This window comes from Prionailurus viverrinus, chromosome D4, assembly GCF_022837055.1.
Source record: "Prionailurus viverrinus isolate Anna chromosome D4, UM_Priviv_1.0, whole genome shotgun sequence".
In the NCBI taxonomy this organism is placed as follows: domain Eukaryota; kingdom Metazoa; phylum Chordata; class Mammalia; order Carnivora; family Felidae; genus Prionailurus; species Prionailurus viverrinus.
The window spans coordinates 73111507-73129915 of record NC_062573.1 but is presented as its reverse complement, the minus strand read 5'-3'; the positions used below and the strand labels follow the sequence as shown (position 1 = coordinate 73129915).

Here is an 18409-nt window from a genome sequence, read left to right as displayed (position 1 = left end):
GATCATGACCTGAGCCTAAGTCAGATGCTCAACCGACTGAGCCATCTAGGCTTCCCACCAAGCATTTGTTTTTTTTCTAAAGAAAATATATTAGCAATATATTGTGAGAAAGAAAATATTTTCTAAAGAAAATATATTAGCAATATATTGTGAGAAAGATTTGTAGGCAAATATATTGCGAGAAAGATTTGTAGGCAAATCAGGGCATGTTTATTTAGATTAACTGATTTATGGTCTTTTAAAATTTAAATGTTCAAGTGAAACACCTTAGGGAATTTCCCCTGCACTAACAAAACATTTGAAGCCAACTAAAACCAAGGTTGCAATGCTAACTATCTTTGGAGACAGTGAAAAAATACTGCCTCGTTAGACATTTTGGAGGATTTCTAATAATATGACAGGCTTTTCCTGACCCAGTTTTAAGTGTAAGAAATATGTTCATAGCAGTGAGAAATTCAGCACATTATGCCTCTTTTCCCCCTAACAACTGTTGTTTAAATAAATCAAACTGAAGATAGAAAGCCATTCTTGCACAGATTAGCCCTACAGTTTAGAAGACGAAGCAAACCTCTGCGATATTCTTTTAATATGATTAGCACTTTCTTTGAGTGATTCTTAGGAAAACAGTTCCCTTATATGCTGGTGAAAGTAATGTTATAATTACCTGCCTGTTTGAAGATAACTTATTGAAGAACCATTCCCGGTAGCACAACGCAATCCGTCTGGAGCAATCAACAATTAACAAAAAAGACTTTAAAAATATACCGGTCTGGGGTTATTTAGTGTAAGAATTTATTCTTATCTTTCCATACCATACTAATCTTGGAGGACATTGTTCAATTTTATTGGACTTTGAGCAGTGGATTTATGATGATAACCCTGTCATCCAGAAAATTTCTGTACATAAACATTTATTTAATTAATATTTATCCAGCTCCACTGCTGTGGAAGCTAATTTGCTAATTTCTTTGGAAGACATGGATATGAATATGCAATTGACTGTATTCTCCCGAAGTTCGTAATAGCGTAAGGGAGGGGTTACTTGGACCCAAATCATTGTGAAGTAAGACAGTATAAATGTGTCGGAGAAGAACAAGGTTGTTTGGAGTTTTGGAAAGGACAAATCTATTTATTATATGGGATAATATATATGGATAATCAGAAAAGGGTTGAAGAGATTTGACATAAGTTTTTAAGGAATCATAGAATTTAAATGCATAAAGAACTGGATTTAAGATAGCAGGAAAGGATAGAATTCGTGTTAGGAAGATTTCCATTAAGTGGTTTCTAAAAATTGGCATGTAAAGAAATAAACTTTAGTTACATGGTAAATCCACATCCTAATAGATCTTTTTTTTTTTTAATTCTTTGATGATACTACATTAAGCAAGATACTGTTTCAGATATGATTCCTAATGGGAATCCATTAATGTAAAGCTTTAAGGTACTTACATGTAGATACCGTTGACCCTTGAACAACATGGTTTTGAATTGCATGGATTTTTTTTTCCTTTTTTTTAAAAAGATTTTAATTCCAGTTTCATTAACATACAGTGTTACATTAGTTTCAGGCACACAATCTAGTGATTCAACACTCGGTGCTCATCATGATAAGTTTACTCTTAACCCCCATCACCTATTTCACCCATCCCCCAGACTGGTAACCATCAGTTTGTTCTCTGTAGTTAAGAGTCTGGGTTTTTTTGTTTGTTTGTTTTGTTTCTTAAATCCACATATGAATGCAATCCTATGGTATTTGTCTGTCTCTGACTGACATTTCACTGAGCATAATACTCTTTAGATCCATCCATGTTGTTGTGAATGGCAAGATTTCATTCTTTTTTATGGCTGAGTAATATTCCATTGTGTTGCCTCTTCTTTATCCATTCATCTATCCATAGACACTTGGGCTGCTTCCATAATTCGGCTATTGTAAACGGTGCTGTGATAAACATGGGGGTGCATACATCTTTTCAAATTGGTATTTTTATATTCCTTGGATAAATATCCAGTAGTGGGATTACTGGGCCATATGGTAATTCTATTTTTAATTTTTTGAGGAACCTCCATACTGTTTCCCACAGTGGCTGCACTAGTTTGCAATCCTACCAACAGTGCATGACGGTTCTTTTTTCTCCACATCCTCACCAACACTTGTTGTTTCTTGTGCTGTTGATTTTAGCCATTCTGACAGGTGTGAGGTGATATCTCATTGTGGTTGTGATTTGCATTTCCATGATGATAGTGATGTTGAGCATCTTTTCACATGTCTGTTGGCCATCTGTATATCTATCTTCTTTGGAGAAACGTCTTTTCCATGTCTTCTGCCCATTTTTAAATTGGATTATTTGTTTTTTTGGTGTTGAGTTGTATAAGTTCTTTAAATATTTTGGATACTCACCCTTTATCAGATTCTGTCATTTGCAAATATCTTCTCCCTTTGGGTAGGTTGTCTTTTAGTTTTGTTGATTGTTTCCTTTGCTGTGCAGACACTTTTTATATTGATGTAGTCTCATTAGTTGATTTCTGCTTTTGTTTCCCTTGCCTCAGAGACATATATAGAAAATGTTGCTACAGCTGATGTCAGAGAAATTGCTACCTGTGCTCTCTTTTAGGTTTTTATGCTTTTAGGTCTCATATTCAAGTCCTTAATCTATTTTGAGTTTGTTTTTGTGTATGAAATAAGAAAATCATCCATTTTCATTCTTTTGCATGAAGCTGTCCGGTTTTCCCAACATCATTTGTTGAAGAGATTATCTTTTTCCCATTGCACATTCTTGCCTTACATGGATTTTGAATATTTATTAAATTTGGATTTAGTCTATGTCTACATGGAAACAAGTTTTTGAGTAATATTCAGTAAAACAGTCTCTTTTTTTTCAATTGAAGTATAATTGACAGCCAATGTCACATTAGTTTCAGGTGTTCAACATAGTGATGTGACAACCAAAACAATCAGTTTTACTAAAACATACATTTTCTTCCTGTGACAAATCAACACACATATTGTTATTCTGATTGGCAAATTAAGCAAACAAAAACTGTGAATATAGATGCAGTAAAAATGTCAGAGTTGCAACCGCCATGAAATTTTATATAATAATCAAACAAATAATTAAAACGAAAACAACCTACTGGCAATCAGAGTTGTATTTTAGAGTGTACTCTTACTGGTCTCTTACTATTCTTCTTCAAGTTAAAAAAAATATGTTTTAGAGAGAGAGAGAGAGAGTGTGGGAGAGGGGCAGAGGGAGAGAGAGGGAACCTCCAGCAGACTCTATGCTCAGCACGGAGCCTGACACAGAGCTTGATCCCATGACCCCGGGATCATGACCAGAGTCATCAAGAGTCAGACACTCAACTGGCTGACAATCAAGAGTCAGACACTCAACTGACTGAACCACCCGGGCACCCCAAATTACTATTCTAAGCAAAACATTTGAATTGGTCAAGAAACCCAACTGTCAACAGGAAGTGTTATTTTAGAAAGTTAATATGAGTTTTTATTTCAGTAATCATGACATGATTAAAAACTGGGTTGGTGGGAAAGAAAAGAGGGTGCACAGTCATTTTGTACGGTGGCCTGTAATGCTATGGCTGTGTCCCCCTCTCCCTCAGCTGTAACTTTCAAAAGCAGCTCTGCCATGGTCTTACTGTGTGTAGTCATGATGAGTATAGTCAACAGAAAAGTATGTTTCTCTTTACAATTTTTTTTTAATGTTTGTTTATTTTTGAGAGAGAGAAAGAGAGAGACAGCGCACGAGCGGGGGAGGGGCAGAGAGCGAGGGAGACACAGAACCCCAAGCAGGCTCCAGGTTCTCAGCTGTCCGCACAGAGCCTGATGGGGGCTCGAACTCACAAACCTCAAGATCATGACCTGAGCTGAAGTTGGATGCTTAACTGACTAAGCCACACAGGCACCCCTGTTACTTTTTTTTTTTTTTAATGTTTATTTATTTATTTATTTATTTTTTGAGAGAGAGAGAGAGAGAGAGAGAGAGAGCGAAAGAGAATGCAAGCAGGGGAGGAGCAAAGAGAGAGGGTGACAGAGGATCCCAAGTAGGCTCTGTGCCGACAGCAGACAGCCCAATGCGGGGCTCAAACCCACAAACCACGAGATCATGACTTGAGTCGAAGCTGGATGCCTAACCCACTGAGCCACCCAGGTACCCCACAGCAAAGTATGTTTCTGACTAACACTGAGTCAGATTGCAATTTCTCTGTCAGGGTTTAGTTTGGAGAAAGAAACTTCTGCAGTTAATTGAACAGAAAATATTTGATAAGAGAACTGTTGAGTAGGGATAAATAATTGTTGTCTAGGTTACTGGGAAGGTGAAAAGACAACACTCAGGTATCATGGTGACGACAAGTATATGAAGCAGCTACCTCTCCAAGGGCTACAGGAACAGAGGAGAGAGGTTGAAATTCAAACTTAAAAGCATAGAGGAGAGGGGTGGCCGAGTGGCTCGGTTGGCTAAGCGACTGACTTTTGATTCTGGCTCAGGCCATGATCCCAGGGTTGTGGGATCGAGCCCCGAGTCGGGCTCTGTGCTGAGCGAGGAGCCTGCTTGGGATTCTCTCTCCCTGCCCCTCCTCCCCCTCTCTCTCAAAATAAAGAAACCCAAGAAGCATAGAGGAAAGACGTATGGGGCTGAAACCATTGCAAAGGGGGTGATCCACCAGCAGTGCTGGTTTCTACCGGGGTGGTGAGGAAGCTGGTTCTGTTAGTGTTGGGGAAATTGGCAAGCTGGATTCACCTGTAGCTGTGGGAGGACCCTTCAGCTAGTGGGGTGAAGAAGCATTACCAGGGAGGAAGTACCACCCCAGGAAGCAAACAGGAATCCCAAGTCTCTTCTGGGTATCTCTTATTGACAGCCTACTATTGAGGCAGCTGACAAAGCAGAAATGTGCCCTACAGAGCCCCAGCCCCAGCATCCCAATATTCAGTATAGAAGGGGAGTCTGGAGCTGAAGGACAATAGCTCAATCAACGAAGCTTTCTATAAAAAAAGTTGATCTTTACAAAATGGGGCATTACATTCCTCACCTTAAAATCCTGCTGCTCATGTTTAGATTGTTTTGATTTGTTTCGTTAGTTCTGGACCCTATGGCATTTTTGCAATCCGAGAAACACAGAAGAGAAAAGAAACATCTCATTTGCTCAGTGAGAAGCCAAGTTCCTTTGAAGGTCCCTTCAAAGGTTTCGTTTCTACCAAATAAACTTCAAGTTGAATTTTATCAACTGAAGTTTTGAATTTAATTAACAGATTAAGTTACCTTCGAGAAATAGATTTTTTAAATTTTTTCCTATTTCAATTTTTCTCTTTCTCTTGAGACATGGCTAACAAATTTGTAAGGGCACTTCAAAGACATCTTCCCCTCTCATTTACCATCCTTATCAAAAAGTAATGTTTCTCAATGAAATGTAGAATTGGTTGGGGAAAGCATACAAGGGAACTAAGTAGAGAAGAAAATATCTTGATAGATCTGCAACTAATATTCCACAGGTCTTCTAGTCCTGAGAGTTATGTCCTGAGGCTATGGATGTAAAACTGTTTCAGGACTTCAGAAGGTAAACGCTATTATTTTAAAGTTGCAATAATTCCAGAAATCCCGCATCAGTGTTCAGATATCTGCAAGCTCTAAGGCTTATAAATCTCAGCCTCCTCTATGTACAACCGAGTTGATATCCATTGACTGAGTATCCGAGAGCGTTCTTCTTTAAGTCTGGTAGTCAGGCAAAGCTTAACTCTATTAAGGTTTCTTTCTTTTCTGTCTTTTAAAGGGAAGAAGAAGAAGAAATTGATGAGGAGGAATTGGAAAGACTGAAGGCAGAGTTAGATGAGAAAAGACAAATGATTGCTACTGTCAAATGCAAGCCTTGGAAAATGGAGAAGAAAATTGAAGTTCTCAAGTACGATGCCTCTTTTCATAATTAGAAACACTGTCCTTGATTATTGATCTCCCAACTCCTCTATTACCTATGTTTTGTACATAGTGCTATATATAATATATCATATATATAAAATGCTCATTATTATCTATAACGTTCATGGTCATATACACATATACAACATATTATATACGTTACATGTCATGTATGTGAACATATCATATATCATAAACGTGTGCATATATGCATATATATGTATATATATATATCATCATTAGAGAGGCTGGGATAATGATTATAAATTTTATTTTGTTTTTTATTAAAAAAAATTTTTTTTAACGTTTATTTATTTTTGAGACAGAGAGAGACAGAGCATGAACGGGGGAGGGTCAGAGAGAGAGGGAGACACAGAATCTGAAACAGGCTCCAGGCTCTGAGCTGTCAGCACCGAGCCCGACGCGGGGCTCGAACTCAGGGACCGTGAGATCATGACCTGAGCCGAAGTCGGATGCCCAACCGACTGAGCCACCCAGGCGCCCCTATAAATTTTAAAAAATTATGAGCAAATTCATTGTTTGGAGTCTTATAACCTCTGGTCACTTTTAGCCATTTGTTCATGAGAATTTCTTTAATGTAATGCATTCATTACTTTCTCTCTGAAAGAGATAATGTATTTGAATTTTACAAGTCTGTGTGACTGGCAGATTCTTGTTTCTCTGCAGGGTCCCAGCCTCAGGTGACATAATCATGTGACAGCTCTCTTTAAAGCACAGGGAAGATATTAAGCCAACAGAAGAGTAAATAGGATTCCAGTTAAGGATTATGCTAATAGCTATTCCATGGTGACATGTCAGTGACCCAATTTCACTCTTAGGTTGAATGTTGACGGGGGTAACAAACACACTCGGGGCACCCGGATTTACAAACTTCCTATATGAAAAGGCAAATGATTATCTCTTTCTGGGGGATGGAAGCATCTTCGCTTCTGATCACTTCTGAGGATCACACTACATTTCCTTGCCACGGTTGTTGGGGAGACGAGGCATGAATAAAAGGGAATGTGTCGGTGATAACAGCCATGTTTATATCTTTCAGTGGTGCTACCGATTGCATTTTTCCATAGAACCATTTTTGTAAGTAGTGGTAAATTTCCAAAGCTGTCTCTCCACCAGGCTATTTAACTAATAATGTTAAATATTATAGAGGAGAATATTATTGTCTCTGGTGATGAGAGAAAGAATTGAAATAGCTATCAGGATAATTCTCTTCTAATCTTAGCTTTGTAAACGAGCATGTGTTATTTGAGGACACTGCTTAGACTTCTGGGGCCTCATATCCAAAATAAAACAAGAAATTCTCCATCTATTCTGTGAAGTGGGAACCTAGCCATCGTTTGTAATGGCATTGTTTTGTTTGCGGATAAAGTTTTCCAAGTTCCAAACAGTGGTTTTCCCAGAAAACTTCTATAACACTGCACAGTCGTAGGCTGGGAACTCTATATGCATGTGCTTGTACCCACCAGCCCTGAATGAAAACAAAGGCAAGCAGGGTTCCTGATTCCCTGGAGCTAGTAACACGTGTGCGTGCGCGTACGCATTCGACGTGGTGATAATGACGCTAAATGATAGATATAAAAATATCCTTGCTTGGCAAAACAGGAGTTTGGCAACCACTTTACGTTGCTTCCAAAATATCATTTGAAATACGATTGGCCATAAAATGCCCAAAACTGGAAACCACAAGTAACTGTATGTAGAAAGTTGTAAAATTGGAAAGCAGTGATATTGTGAACTTTCAAAGCGTGGTGTGAAATTGGGTAAGAATGCCGAAGAGCGTATCTTCCCTTTCCACCTGCAGAAAGTGTAGAAATACCCCCACCCTCCCTGGTCTGTCTGTCCCATGCCGGGAAATGGAGTAGGAATGGGCTTCTGATTTGAGTTTGAATCTCAGACCTTCACTTCATAGCTGTGCAAGTTTGAATGAATTGTTTAGCTCTCCGACATTCAGGTTCCTTATGAAATTATGCTAATTTCCCGGGTTAGTGGAATCTTAAAGTGGGATAATTTACATAAAACACTTAGCACGCTGCCAGAACATAGCACGTAGCTGGGAAGCACAAGTTGTAATTATTATTTCACCTCAGGACAGAGTCAATGTTGCCTGGTCCCCTGCAGCATGTCAGGAGAGACAGAGTGCGTGTGAGGCGCGGCAGGGCTAGGTGGAGGCACACCTGGTCAGGGATAACCTTAGCCACCTTGGGGGATGGTGACACATTGGTAGCAGTCTAGATGGGTAACTGATTTTGACGTTCCAGCGAAGAATAGAGCCTCTTGACAATTTGGCAGAATCGAGGGCCAGGCCACGTTCAGCTCTTCCAAATGGACCCAGGGTAATCCTGTGGCAGATTTTAGGACCTGGGGCCTTGAATTGAGTCCAGGAATTAACCCATTTTGCGAAGTGGAGAGATGAGGCTTGGGATGGCCCTAATGCTAGGGCCGAGGTTGAAAATGAGTCTGCAACTCAGTCTAGATCTTAGGTTTTAGATCTGAGTGTTAGGTTTTTATTTGGCACACATGCTTTTTTTTTCTTTTTATTCTTTTTTTTTTTTGTTCTTTTTATTCATATATCTATAACATAAAATTGACCATTTTAACCATTTTGGGGTATATTTTGTTTTAAATTATTTTTTAAATGTTTATTTATTTTTGAGAGAGAGAGAGAGAGACAGAGCGTGAGCACGGGAGGGGCAGAGAGAGGGAGACACAGAATCCTAAGCAGGCTCCAGGCTCTGAGCTGTCAGCACAGAGCATGACGTGGTGCTCGAACTCACGAACTGTGAGATCATGACTTGAGCTGAAGTCGGACGCTCAACCGACTGAGCCACCCAGGCGCCCCTGGGGTGTATTTTTTAACAATATTTTTCTTTGTTGTCAAATGTTAAAAAGTAGGAGATTTCACACTAAAAAAATCCACATGTCCAGCTCCTGCTGGACAAGTGGAGCATCTGGTCCCACATTCTTACATGAAAATAGCAGCTGGGGCTCAGTGATAGTTGCACTTAGGAACAGGGAATTCAGTCTTCAGTGCACACAATTCTCGATCCACATCAGTTGGTCACGCTATTTGGTTAAACCCTCTACGCATTCCAGTCTGCTGCCTCCTACCCGTGCAGCCAGGGAGCGAATTAGGCATGTTACCAAGGCAGTGATTCAGAACATCAAGTTCAAAGCCAGCTTGCAGAATGGAAGCACAGATTTAGGCCCAGAGAAGAAGAAACTATGGCTTCTCACCTGTTAGTAACGCTCACTGTCTTACAACGATTCTCCATGGCCAGAAGTCAGTCCTGCTTTGTAGCTTGGCAATTCTCTGCACAGCTGGTACCAGTGGTATGGTCAGCCTGATCCTCTTGGTTTCAGCCTCTGGGATGAAGCTGTTGGCACTACTGTGGCCAGCCTGTCTCCCTTTGTGGGTTTTTGAATGTTGTATTGAGCTTCTCCCGCATGGATCTCAATCGCATTATTAGGACAAACGGTGAATACTTGATAGTGTGGAGAGATAAAGGTTACTCTGCCCCAATGCCACTGAAACATGGCGGTCAGGGAGCTTTTCTCGCACCCTTTATTTCTTTCAGGGACTTCTGACTCTGAGAATGCATTTCTGAGGACCGTGTTATTCCCAGAATTTGCCTCCAGTCATCAATCCTTGCTAACTACATGGAGACCAAGATACTAGTCTCAGTATAACTGGAGCAGATATTTTGATCACAGGTTTGGATTTATGTCGGGATTCCAAGGCTTTCCATCTGGCTCTGGACTCTGATGAGCTTGTGAAACTTCTAAAACAGATTCTATGGAGGATCAGGCTTTCAAGATGTGTTTTAGAGTAAACTTCAGGAACGGTAACTTATTGTTCTGAGGATGCCTTGGGAGGTGGCGCTCGGGGAGTCCCACATTCTGAAAGAATATCTATCGCTAGCAAGGTAAGCATCCTCAGAGCTGAGGACCCAACTACAGTTAAAAGAAGCAGTTAATATATAGGCAAGAAGCTCTAAAACTGGGTTGTTAATCCCTAATGACTCTCAAACATGGCTCAGGAATTGGAGCTCAGCATTTTGAAGGCAGCAGTATTGGCTTTTTAGGACTGAAGAGAGGTCACATCCTTTCCACCGTCACTGTGGAACAGTGTTTTGCAATGTGGTTTCAATATGTTTCACACAGTCAGGTAGCCTTAAACCTATCAAATAATAATCTCTAGGTGGAGGGGACAGGTGTGTCTGGCCCAGACCAGGCTATGTGTATTTTAATTTTCTACTCTGAAAGTCAAGGATTGAGGGCCACCGTCTTTCAATTCTGAGAAACAGAAAACCTCAGAAGCAGAACATCTTACCTTACTCTAAACTATTTATTGAATGGGTGAGAATATGTTGGCAGACAGGGAAGGGGAAATAGTGGTATGTTTTCCAATTATTTGAAAGTCAGTTCCTATTATTATTTTTTTAATTTAATTTTTTATTTTTTTTAGAATTTACATCCAAATTAGTTAGCATATAGTGCAACAGTAATTTCAGGAGTAGATTCCTTAGTGCCCCTCAACCATTTAGCCCATCCCCCCTCCCACAATCGTTCCAGTAACCCTCCGTTTGTTCTCCATATTTATGAGTCTCTTCTGTTTTGTCCCCCTCAATGTTTTTATATTATTTTTGCTTCCTTTCCCTTATGTTCATCTGGTTTGTCTCTTAAAGTCCTCATATGAGTAAAGTCCTATGATATTTGTCTTTCTTTGTCTTTCTCTTCACTTAGCATAATACCCTCCAGTTCCATCCACATAGTTGCAAATGGTGAGATTTCATTCTTTTTGATTGCCAAGTAATACTCCACTGTATGTGTGTATATATATATATATATATATATATATATATACCACATCCTCTTTATCCATTCATCCATAGATGGACATGTGGGCTCTTTCCCTACTTTGGCTATTGTGGATAGTGTTGCAATCAACATTGGGGTGCATGTCTCCCTTCGAAACAGCACACCTGTATCCCGTGGATAAATGCCTAGTAGTGCAATTGCTGGGTCGTAGGGTAGTTCTATTTTTAGTATTTTTAGAAACCTCCATACTATTTTCCAGAGTGGCTGCACCAGCTTGCATTCCCATCAGTTCCTATTCTTATTAATGAACTAAAAACATAGGATTTTAGGCATATCTATTTTGAAGTTATTAATGGGTTTCACTTAGAAGTTGGTTAACTAGGGGCACCTGGGTGGCTCGGTCGGTTGAGCATCCGACTTTGGCTCAAGTCATGATCTCACGGTTCGTGGGTTCGAGCCCCGTGTCAGGCTCTGTGCTGACATCTCAGGCCTGGAGCCTGCTTCGGAGTCTGTGTCTCCCTCTCTCTCTGCTCCTCCCCTGTGTACACTCTGTCTCTCTCTCAAAAATAAATAAAGATTAAAAAAAAATAAAAAAATAAAAAAAAAAGAAGTGGGTTAACTAGATCTTTCCTCCTTGTTATAGGTGGCTACACTGATCTGAGAGCAACCTTCACAGGTGAAATAAAACACCTGGGTGGAAAATAACCATCTACTTATTACTCATCCTGAAACCTAAAACCTAACTGTACCACAACTTTCTACATGGTAGATTTAAAGCTTGCATGACTAATCCTGATGAAGCAATCACTTTATTTTGTTATAGTAGGGTAGTTTTGGGATGGAAAAGTAAGAGACACGGACTCCGAGCTGAGCTCTACCTCTGACTTCATCTCTCTGAGTCTCCTGTATTTATTTGTAAAATGAAGGGATTGGATTGTGGCCCATGGTTTGCAAATTAATGTTAAGTTAAGGCGGTTTGGTGAAATCCCTTCAGGGCAAGGGAGGCAGAGGTAAGAAGGGGGGCTGCTTGGCCAACAGCACCAGCTTCGAGCAGAGACCTATGACTTCTTTCTTCTTCAGAATGTACTTGTGTCTAAAGCACCCATTTGAAGAAAAAATGCTTCTGTGCCTATCAACATAAGAAATCATTAAAAACCCTCACTTAGCTGGATATTTAAAGGAGCTTATTTTGGGGACGGAGCAGTTCTAACATTTCATGAGTCTACCAAGTAAGATATGGGAGTACTCCAATATACTTTTGCAAGGAAATGGTTCTTGGGTAGAAGCCATTTCAAATGCACTTATTTTGATAACAAGCATGTTTATTTAGCTCTTATACTGACTGTTCTAATTTCTTAGCTGTGTGGCACCCTGATCCAGTGTTTCTGGGAGTTGTCCATCGGCCGACTTGGCCTAGTGATTTATTAGTGAAACATTCAATAAAGCCGAAAGGAATCCTTACTATTTCATTTGCATTTAAACATGTGCTTGAAACTGGCAGATTGTCATTAAGGTAACATTCTTCCTTACTCAATCTTCCTTCACAATCCTGTATTCTTTTTTGTTTGTATCGTTTTTGATTTTATTGAATTTTCTTGGTTGAGGGAACTAATATATTTCTAGGGCAGTAAGAATAGACTGGGGTTGATTTTCTCTGCTGGAACTATCTGGGAAAATAGCCCCCTGGCTTTCATCCCTTTCTCTCAAGTTTCCTTGGAGCTTGAGATTTTTATAGGTAAGAACCATGATTTCTCCTTCAGTTCACAAAGGCCTTTCCTTCATCTGTCATTGAGAAGGAATGAGGGATTCCACACAAGAGGACCTTTAATCACATGTACACACCTACTAACACACCCTTCAGCCATTTGGGATTCTTTTTAGTCAATAGCTCAACCAAAGCATCAACTTTCAGTTCTTGTATGTTACAGGTATCTGAAGTATATTGATTTTCTCATCCAAAGAATAGAGACTACTGGAAGTCAGTATGGCTGAATTTTGTTGATCAAAATGTAACATTGACATTCAATTTTTCTATTATTTAATCAGGGCTTAGTAGGTATCAAGCGCTATGCTGTGACTTTGGGCAATTTTCTTCTGGAACTTAGTGTTTTCTCACTTATAAATGGGGATAAAAAGTAATACTACTTCATAGAATTATTAGGAGGATTAAATCAGTTAAGATCTAAAGCACTTAGAGTGGTGCCTGGCATGTAGGAATTGTTTTATATGTGTTAGCTATTATTATTTTACTGTCATAATTCCATTTATCTCTCTCAACCACGTATCATTACTTTGGTTTTGTGTATAAGGAAACCAGCACTCTGAGAGATAAGTAACTGTTTATGTTCAGACAACTATTAAGTGGTAGAACTATGATTTGGACTTGTGTAGAACTTACTTTGATGAGATGGAGGTCTTTAACTATACTACAACGCAAGCTTGACCACTGGCCATAGGACTGAAAGACCAAACTAACATGCTCAACTCACATGGTCTGTTAAGTCAAGTTAAAGTATAGTGATAAGCAAGAGCAAAGAGGTGGCATAAATGGACATGCCAAGCAAGGAATGGCAATAGAGTGGGGGAGGCCACAGGATCACATTTCTTGAATCTTGGGGTTCACGATGCTCACATGCCCTACTGATATTCACCATCCTGCTGGCAGTGTCATTAAGAAGGCTGAGGTCCCAAAGGCCCCCACAGAATGAAGATGACTTGGGCCAATGATAGGCATTTGCTCTATCAGAATGACACAGAGCAAGTACACTCAACGATAGTAGTACCTTGTCAATTAGCCTGTTGAAATGCCACAAGTGGTAGCTGCTTTTCTTGAGTGGAACACACGCGAGGAGAACGGAAACATATTGGATGACACCAATGGGTGGTCAATTTAGTGGTGACAGATATCAGTTCCAAAGCGACAGGATCATAACTTGGTCTTTCCATCCACTTCTAACTTTAATATTCTTATTTGTTCAGCTGTTTTGTCTTTCCTTGTCAGGTATTACACGTTCCTAACTTACTTGCTATCTGTTTTGGAACACATTGTATAAATTATGCCTGTGTGTCACATGCTACAAGTTTATTTAAAGTGTATTTATTAGCTACACTTAACACCTCTTATGTGCCAAGCCAGGTATGTCATTTGCAGGATCTGGTGCAAAATGAAAATGTAAGGCCTTTTGTTAAAAAAATAATTAAGAACGTCAATTATTAAGAATTTCAAGGGGCAACTGGGTGGCTCCAGTTAAGCATCCGACTCTCGGTTTCAGCATCTGACTTTTGGTTTTAGCTCAGGTCATGACCTCATAGTTTGTGGAATTGAGCCCCACGTCAGGCTCTGTGCTGACAGAGCAGAGCCTACTTAGGATTCTCTCTCTCCTTCCATCTCTGCTCTTCCCCTGCTTACTCTCTCTCTCTCTCAAAATAAATAAATAAACATGAAAAAAAAAGAATTTCAAGACACCTATGGCAGAGCATTAAAGTAGGCACTGGGCTCATCTATGGTTCTGCATCAGGACAGTCACAGTACACCAAATTTACTCTGCCCATGAGTTTCACCTGAATATTATGAGCCAAGAGCTTTCTTGTGACCTATGCGTAATATTTCTGATGAGTTCCATTCATTGTAATAGCATAATTCAATGCTCTCAAAAAACACAGCAAACTCACGTAACAGAACCCAAGTCTATATTAATCCAAAGACAGTGTTCACGCATTATTGCCAGGGTGTTCTTTTTAAATTTTGTTTTTTAACATTTATTTATTTTTGAGAGACAGAGAGAGACAGAGCATGAACAGGGGAGGGGGAGAGAGAGAGACAGAGAGAGGAAGACACAAAATCCGAAGCAGGCTCCAGGATCTGAGCTGTTTGTTGGCACAGAGCCCGACTTGGGGCTTGAGCTCACAAACCATGAGACCGTGACCTGAACCGGAGTCGGACGTTCAACCGACTGAGCCCCCCAGGCGCCCCTGGGGTGTTCTTTTGAAACACCACTTGGAACATGTTATCCCCACGTTCAAGGCCTTCCGTATCTCCCTAGTAATTAACAAAGTTTACAAGCTTTTGCTTAGCAAATCAGTGAGCTCTACAATCTGGATTCACACTCTGAAGTCCAGCTTCTCTTCCAAATCATTAGGTACTGATGACAATGACCATGAGGGTTTGAAGGTGGACAACACTATCTTTAATTTTTTTTTTTTTTTTTTTGTCTACTACATATCAGGTTCTGTGCTAGGAGATGCTGCACACATTAATTCTTTTAATCCTCATGAGAACTTTGAAAACAGAATGTTATACCCATTTTACAGATAGGCAAGCTAAGATTGACAAAGGTAAAGTAGCCTCACACAGCTAGTAACTGTCAAGGTGAAGATTAAATCCAGATTTCTCCATCCCCAAAACCTCATGCGTTCTCTATTGTGCCACATCACTTCTCATTTGAACCATGTTTTCCAGGAAGATGACTTTAATTTTCTGTAGATATTCTGGGTACATTTTCCCACTGTACTCGAGTCTCCTGTCCACTTCTCTGCTATTCTTCTTCCTATGCTTCTTCCAGTTATACCTCCTTTGTGAATTATCATCTCTCCTCTGTGGTCCTTTCTCTGTCCACTCCTACAGAAGTAGACCTCAGGTAGACTCTATTATTCATTTGACTCTGCTGTTAGGCTGTGTTGCATTACAGTTTAAAAATTGTACAAAAATCTCCTTCTCTTCAAAACAGACTGTGAGCTCTTTAGTTCTACAGAGTCTAGCATAACGCTCTGTATGTCAGAAACATTGAATTACTGCCTCCTGTGTGGGTGACGGTATTAACAATCATTTCTTTAGTTGTTGGACACTCATTATCAAGGCAAGAGAATCATTAACATGATGGAGCCTTTTAAGGTCTGTATGAATGTGTGAATAAAAGGCAAGAATGTGCTGGTAAAAAGCCTTGATTTGTACCTTTTGCCAATTTCCATGGTATAAACACTCCCATTACGATCCATTTCAACTAACAGTTTAAGAACCAGTTTACAGAATCCCTGAAAATGTAACAATCAGTAGCCAAGTCAGTTCCAGCACCTCATAGGGGGATCTAAGAATGCCCTTTGATTAAGTTTGTGTTAGAGGAATCTCAATCTGGAACAACAGAAAGCAGAGGCTAAAGAAAGAACTGTTTGTTATGATATAACATATTTCCTTTATTTAATTGGTAACCAACAATGAAATGCTTGAATTAGAGCTGCCTGTGAGAAAAGCAGGCATTAAGGACTTAACTTCAGAACTCCAGATAAAGGTCCAAAGTGCACTGATAACCTCTTATTCTAGTTTCTATTTCAACACCCTGCTAAATGTCTTTCATTTTGTATTCTAGAATTTCTTCCCAAATCTGTGAGCATGACCAAGAGTTTCAATCTTTCTCCCTTTACCTTCTCCTATTCTGCTCTTCTCTCACTCTCTCTGTTATTGAAGTATAGTTAACATACAGCGTTACATTAGTTTCAGGTGTACAATATGATTCAACACTTCTGTATATGTCTCAGTGCTCAACATGTTTAACTGTGCTCTTAATCCCCATCACCTATTTCACCCATGCCCCACCCACTGCCCCTCTGGCAACCACCAGTTTGTTCTCTGTATTTAAGAGTCTGATTTTATCTCTTTTTTTCTTTTCTCTCCTTTTAAAATTCATCTTAAAGAGAATTTTTTTTTTAAGAATAAACAAGTCTTGATTAGGATAAGACATCTCTTCTGACTTATTCACATTTTTTTAATTTAATTTTTTTTTTTTTTTTAATTTACATCCAAGTTAGTTAGCATATAGTGCAACAATGATTTCAGGAGTAGATTCCTTAGTGCCCCTTACCCATTTAGCCCATCTCCCCTCCCACACCCCCTCCAGCAACCCTCTGTTTGTTCTCCATATTTATGAGTCTCTTCTGTTTTACCCCCCTCCCTGTTTTTATATTATTTTTGCTTCCCTTCCCTTATGTTCATCTGTTTTGTCTCTTAAAGTCCTCATATGAGTAAAGTCATATGATATTTGTCTTTCTCTGACTGACTAATTTCACTTAGCATAATACCCTCCAGTTCCATGCACATAGTTGCAAATGGCAAGATTTCATTCTTTTTGATTGCCGAGTAATACTCCATTGTAGAGATATACCACCTCTTCTTTATTCATTCATCCATCGATGGACATTTGGGCTCTTTCCATACTTTGGCTATTGTTGATAGTGCTATCAACATGGGGGTGCATGGGTCCCTTCGAAACAGCATACCTGTATCCCGTGGATAAATGCCTCTTAGTGCAATTACTGGGTCGTAGGGTAGTACTATCTTTAGTTTTTTGAGGAACTTCCATACTGTTTTCCAGAGTGGCTGCACCAGTTTGCATTCCCATTATCATTCACATTTGCGTTCACTTGTCCTAACTATCTTATCATTGTTACTGAATTAAGGGTGATCTTTCTTTATTAAATAAAAGCACAATGTTCTTTATAATTCTTTCTCTTTCAGATTTAGCCTGTTAATATTTTCTGTGCTATTGTAAGTGCTTAGAAAATCACTATGGGTAATTTTAATAATGCTTAGAAAATCACTGGGTAATTTTAATAATGCTTTTCACATAATATTTTGAAATTCTCCCTGAAAGGATGCTGGTAGGAACCACATGACAAAATCATATTTCTTTCTTTTTCTTGAGACTTGAAAAAGGAAGTCAGCTCTGAAGCATTGGGGATAAATATACTTTTGCCTACCAAAAATTCTTTTCTTCTTCTCTGTTTGTTTCCTGATTTATTTCATCTTTCCTATCTATACTGCATCATTTTACCAGAGATACTTGGAGATGTCCTATTCTTCACCTTGGTTTGGCATGGTTTTTAAATTTTTTTTTTCAACGTTTTTTATTTATTTTTGGGACAGAGAGAGACAGAGCATGAATGGGGGAGGGGCAGAGAGAGAAGGAGACACAGAATCGGAAGCAGGCTCCAGGCTCTGAGCCATCAGCCCAGAGCCTGACGCGGGGCTCGAACTCACGGACCACGAGATCGTGACCTGGCTGAAGTTGGACGCTTAACCGACTGTGCCACCCAGGCGCCCCTGGCATGGTTTTTAGATGGCCCATGAGCCACAGGTCCTATCTCTTTTGGACAGTTGTAAAGGCATTTATAGCTCTTGTACCTATGTCAGGATCTCAGGCTCCCAGCCTCATTAAATCAGCCTGAGATTGTGCCCAGATGGTTGACAGAAGGGTAACGGTCATTGGAAAATGGGTCTAATATATGCTAATATTCATCTTGTCAATCAATATTATTCACTACCTTCCGGAAATATCTGCTTATCCAGAATTCAGATAACCTCAAATTTCAAATAGACAGGCATTTTTAGAGTGCATTATCAGATAATAATACTTACAACAAAAAGTAAATATGAGACAAAAGAAAGTTCTAAAGTTTTCTTCTAGGTAGGTAAAGTGTAGTTACTATCTTCTTAATTGCATTTCGTTGTCTATGACTTCCCTAGAGTGTTATCAGTCAATATGTTAGGTGTGGTAAAGCAAACTGAATTGGTTTCCCAGGCTGCCAGGGTGTCCTACTCTCCAACCATTTCACCTAACTCGCATTCTTTAGGATGTCAGCTGCTGGTGACA

At 39.5% G+C, this 18409-nt stretch overlaps 1 protein-coding gene across 12 annotated transcripts in view; it reads left to right on the top strand.

Moving 5' to 3' along the window:
* Window positions 1-18409, top strand: part of TMC1 (transmembrane channel like 1) — a 219739-nt gene that overhangs the window by 121331 nt on the left and 79999 nt on the right. For 11 of the 12 annotated variants that reach the window (XM_047830897.1, XM_047830895.1, XM_047830899.1 and 8 more), the window contains one exon: window positions 5785-5913. In XM_047830897.1, coding sequence (XP_047686853.1) covers window positions 5785-5913 — 129 coding nt within the window. Of the gene's footprint in view, window positions 1-5784; window positions 5914-9601; window positions 9660-18409 lie in introns of those variants that run through there. The other variant, XM_047830901.1, reaches the window with a different exon arrangement.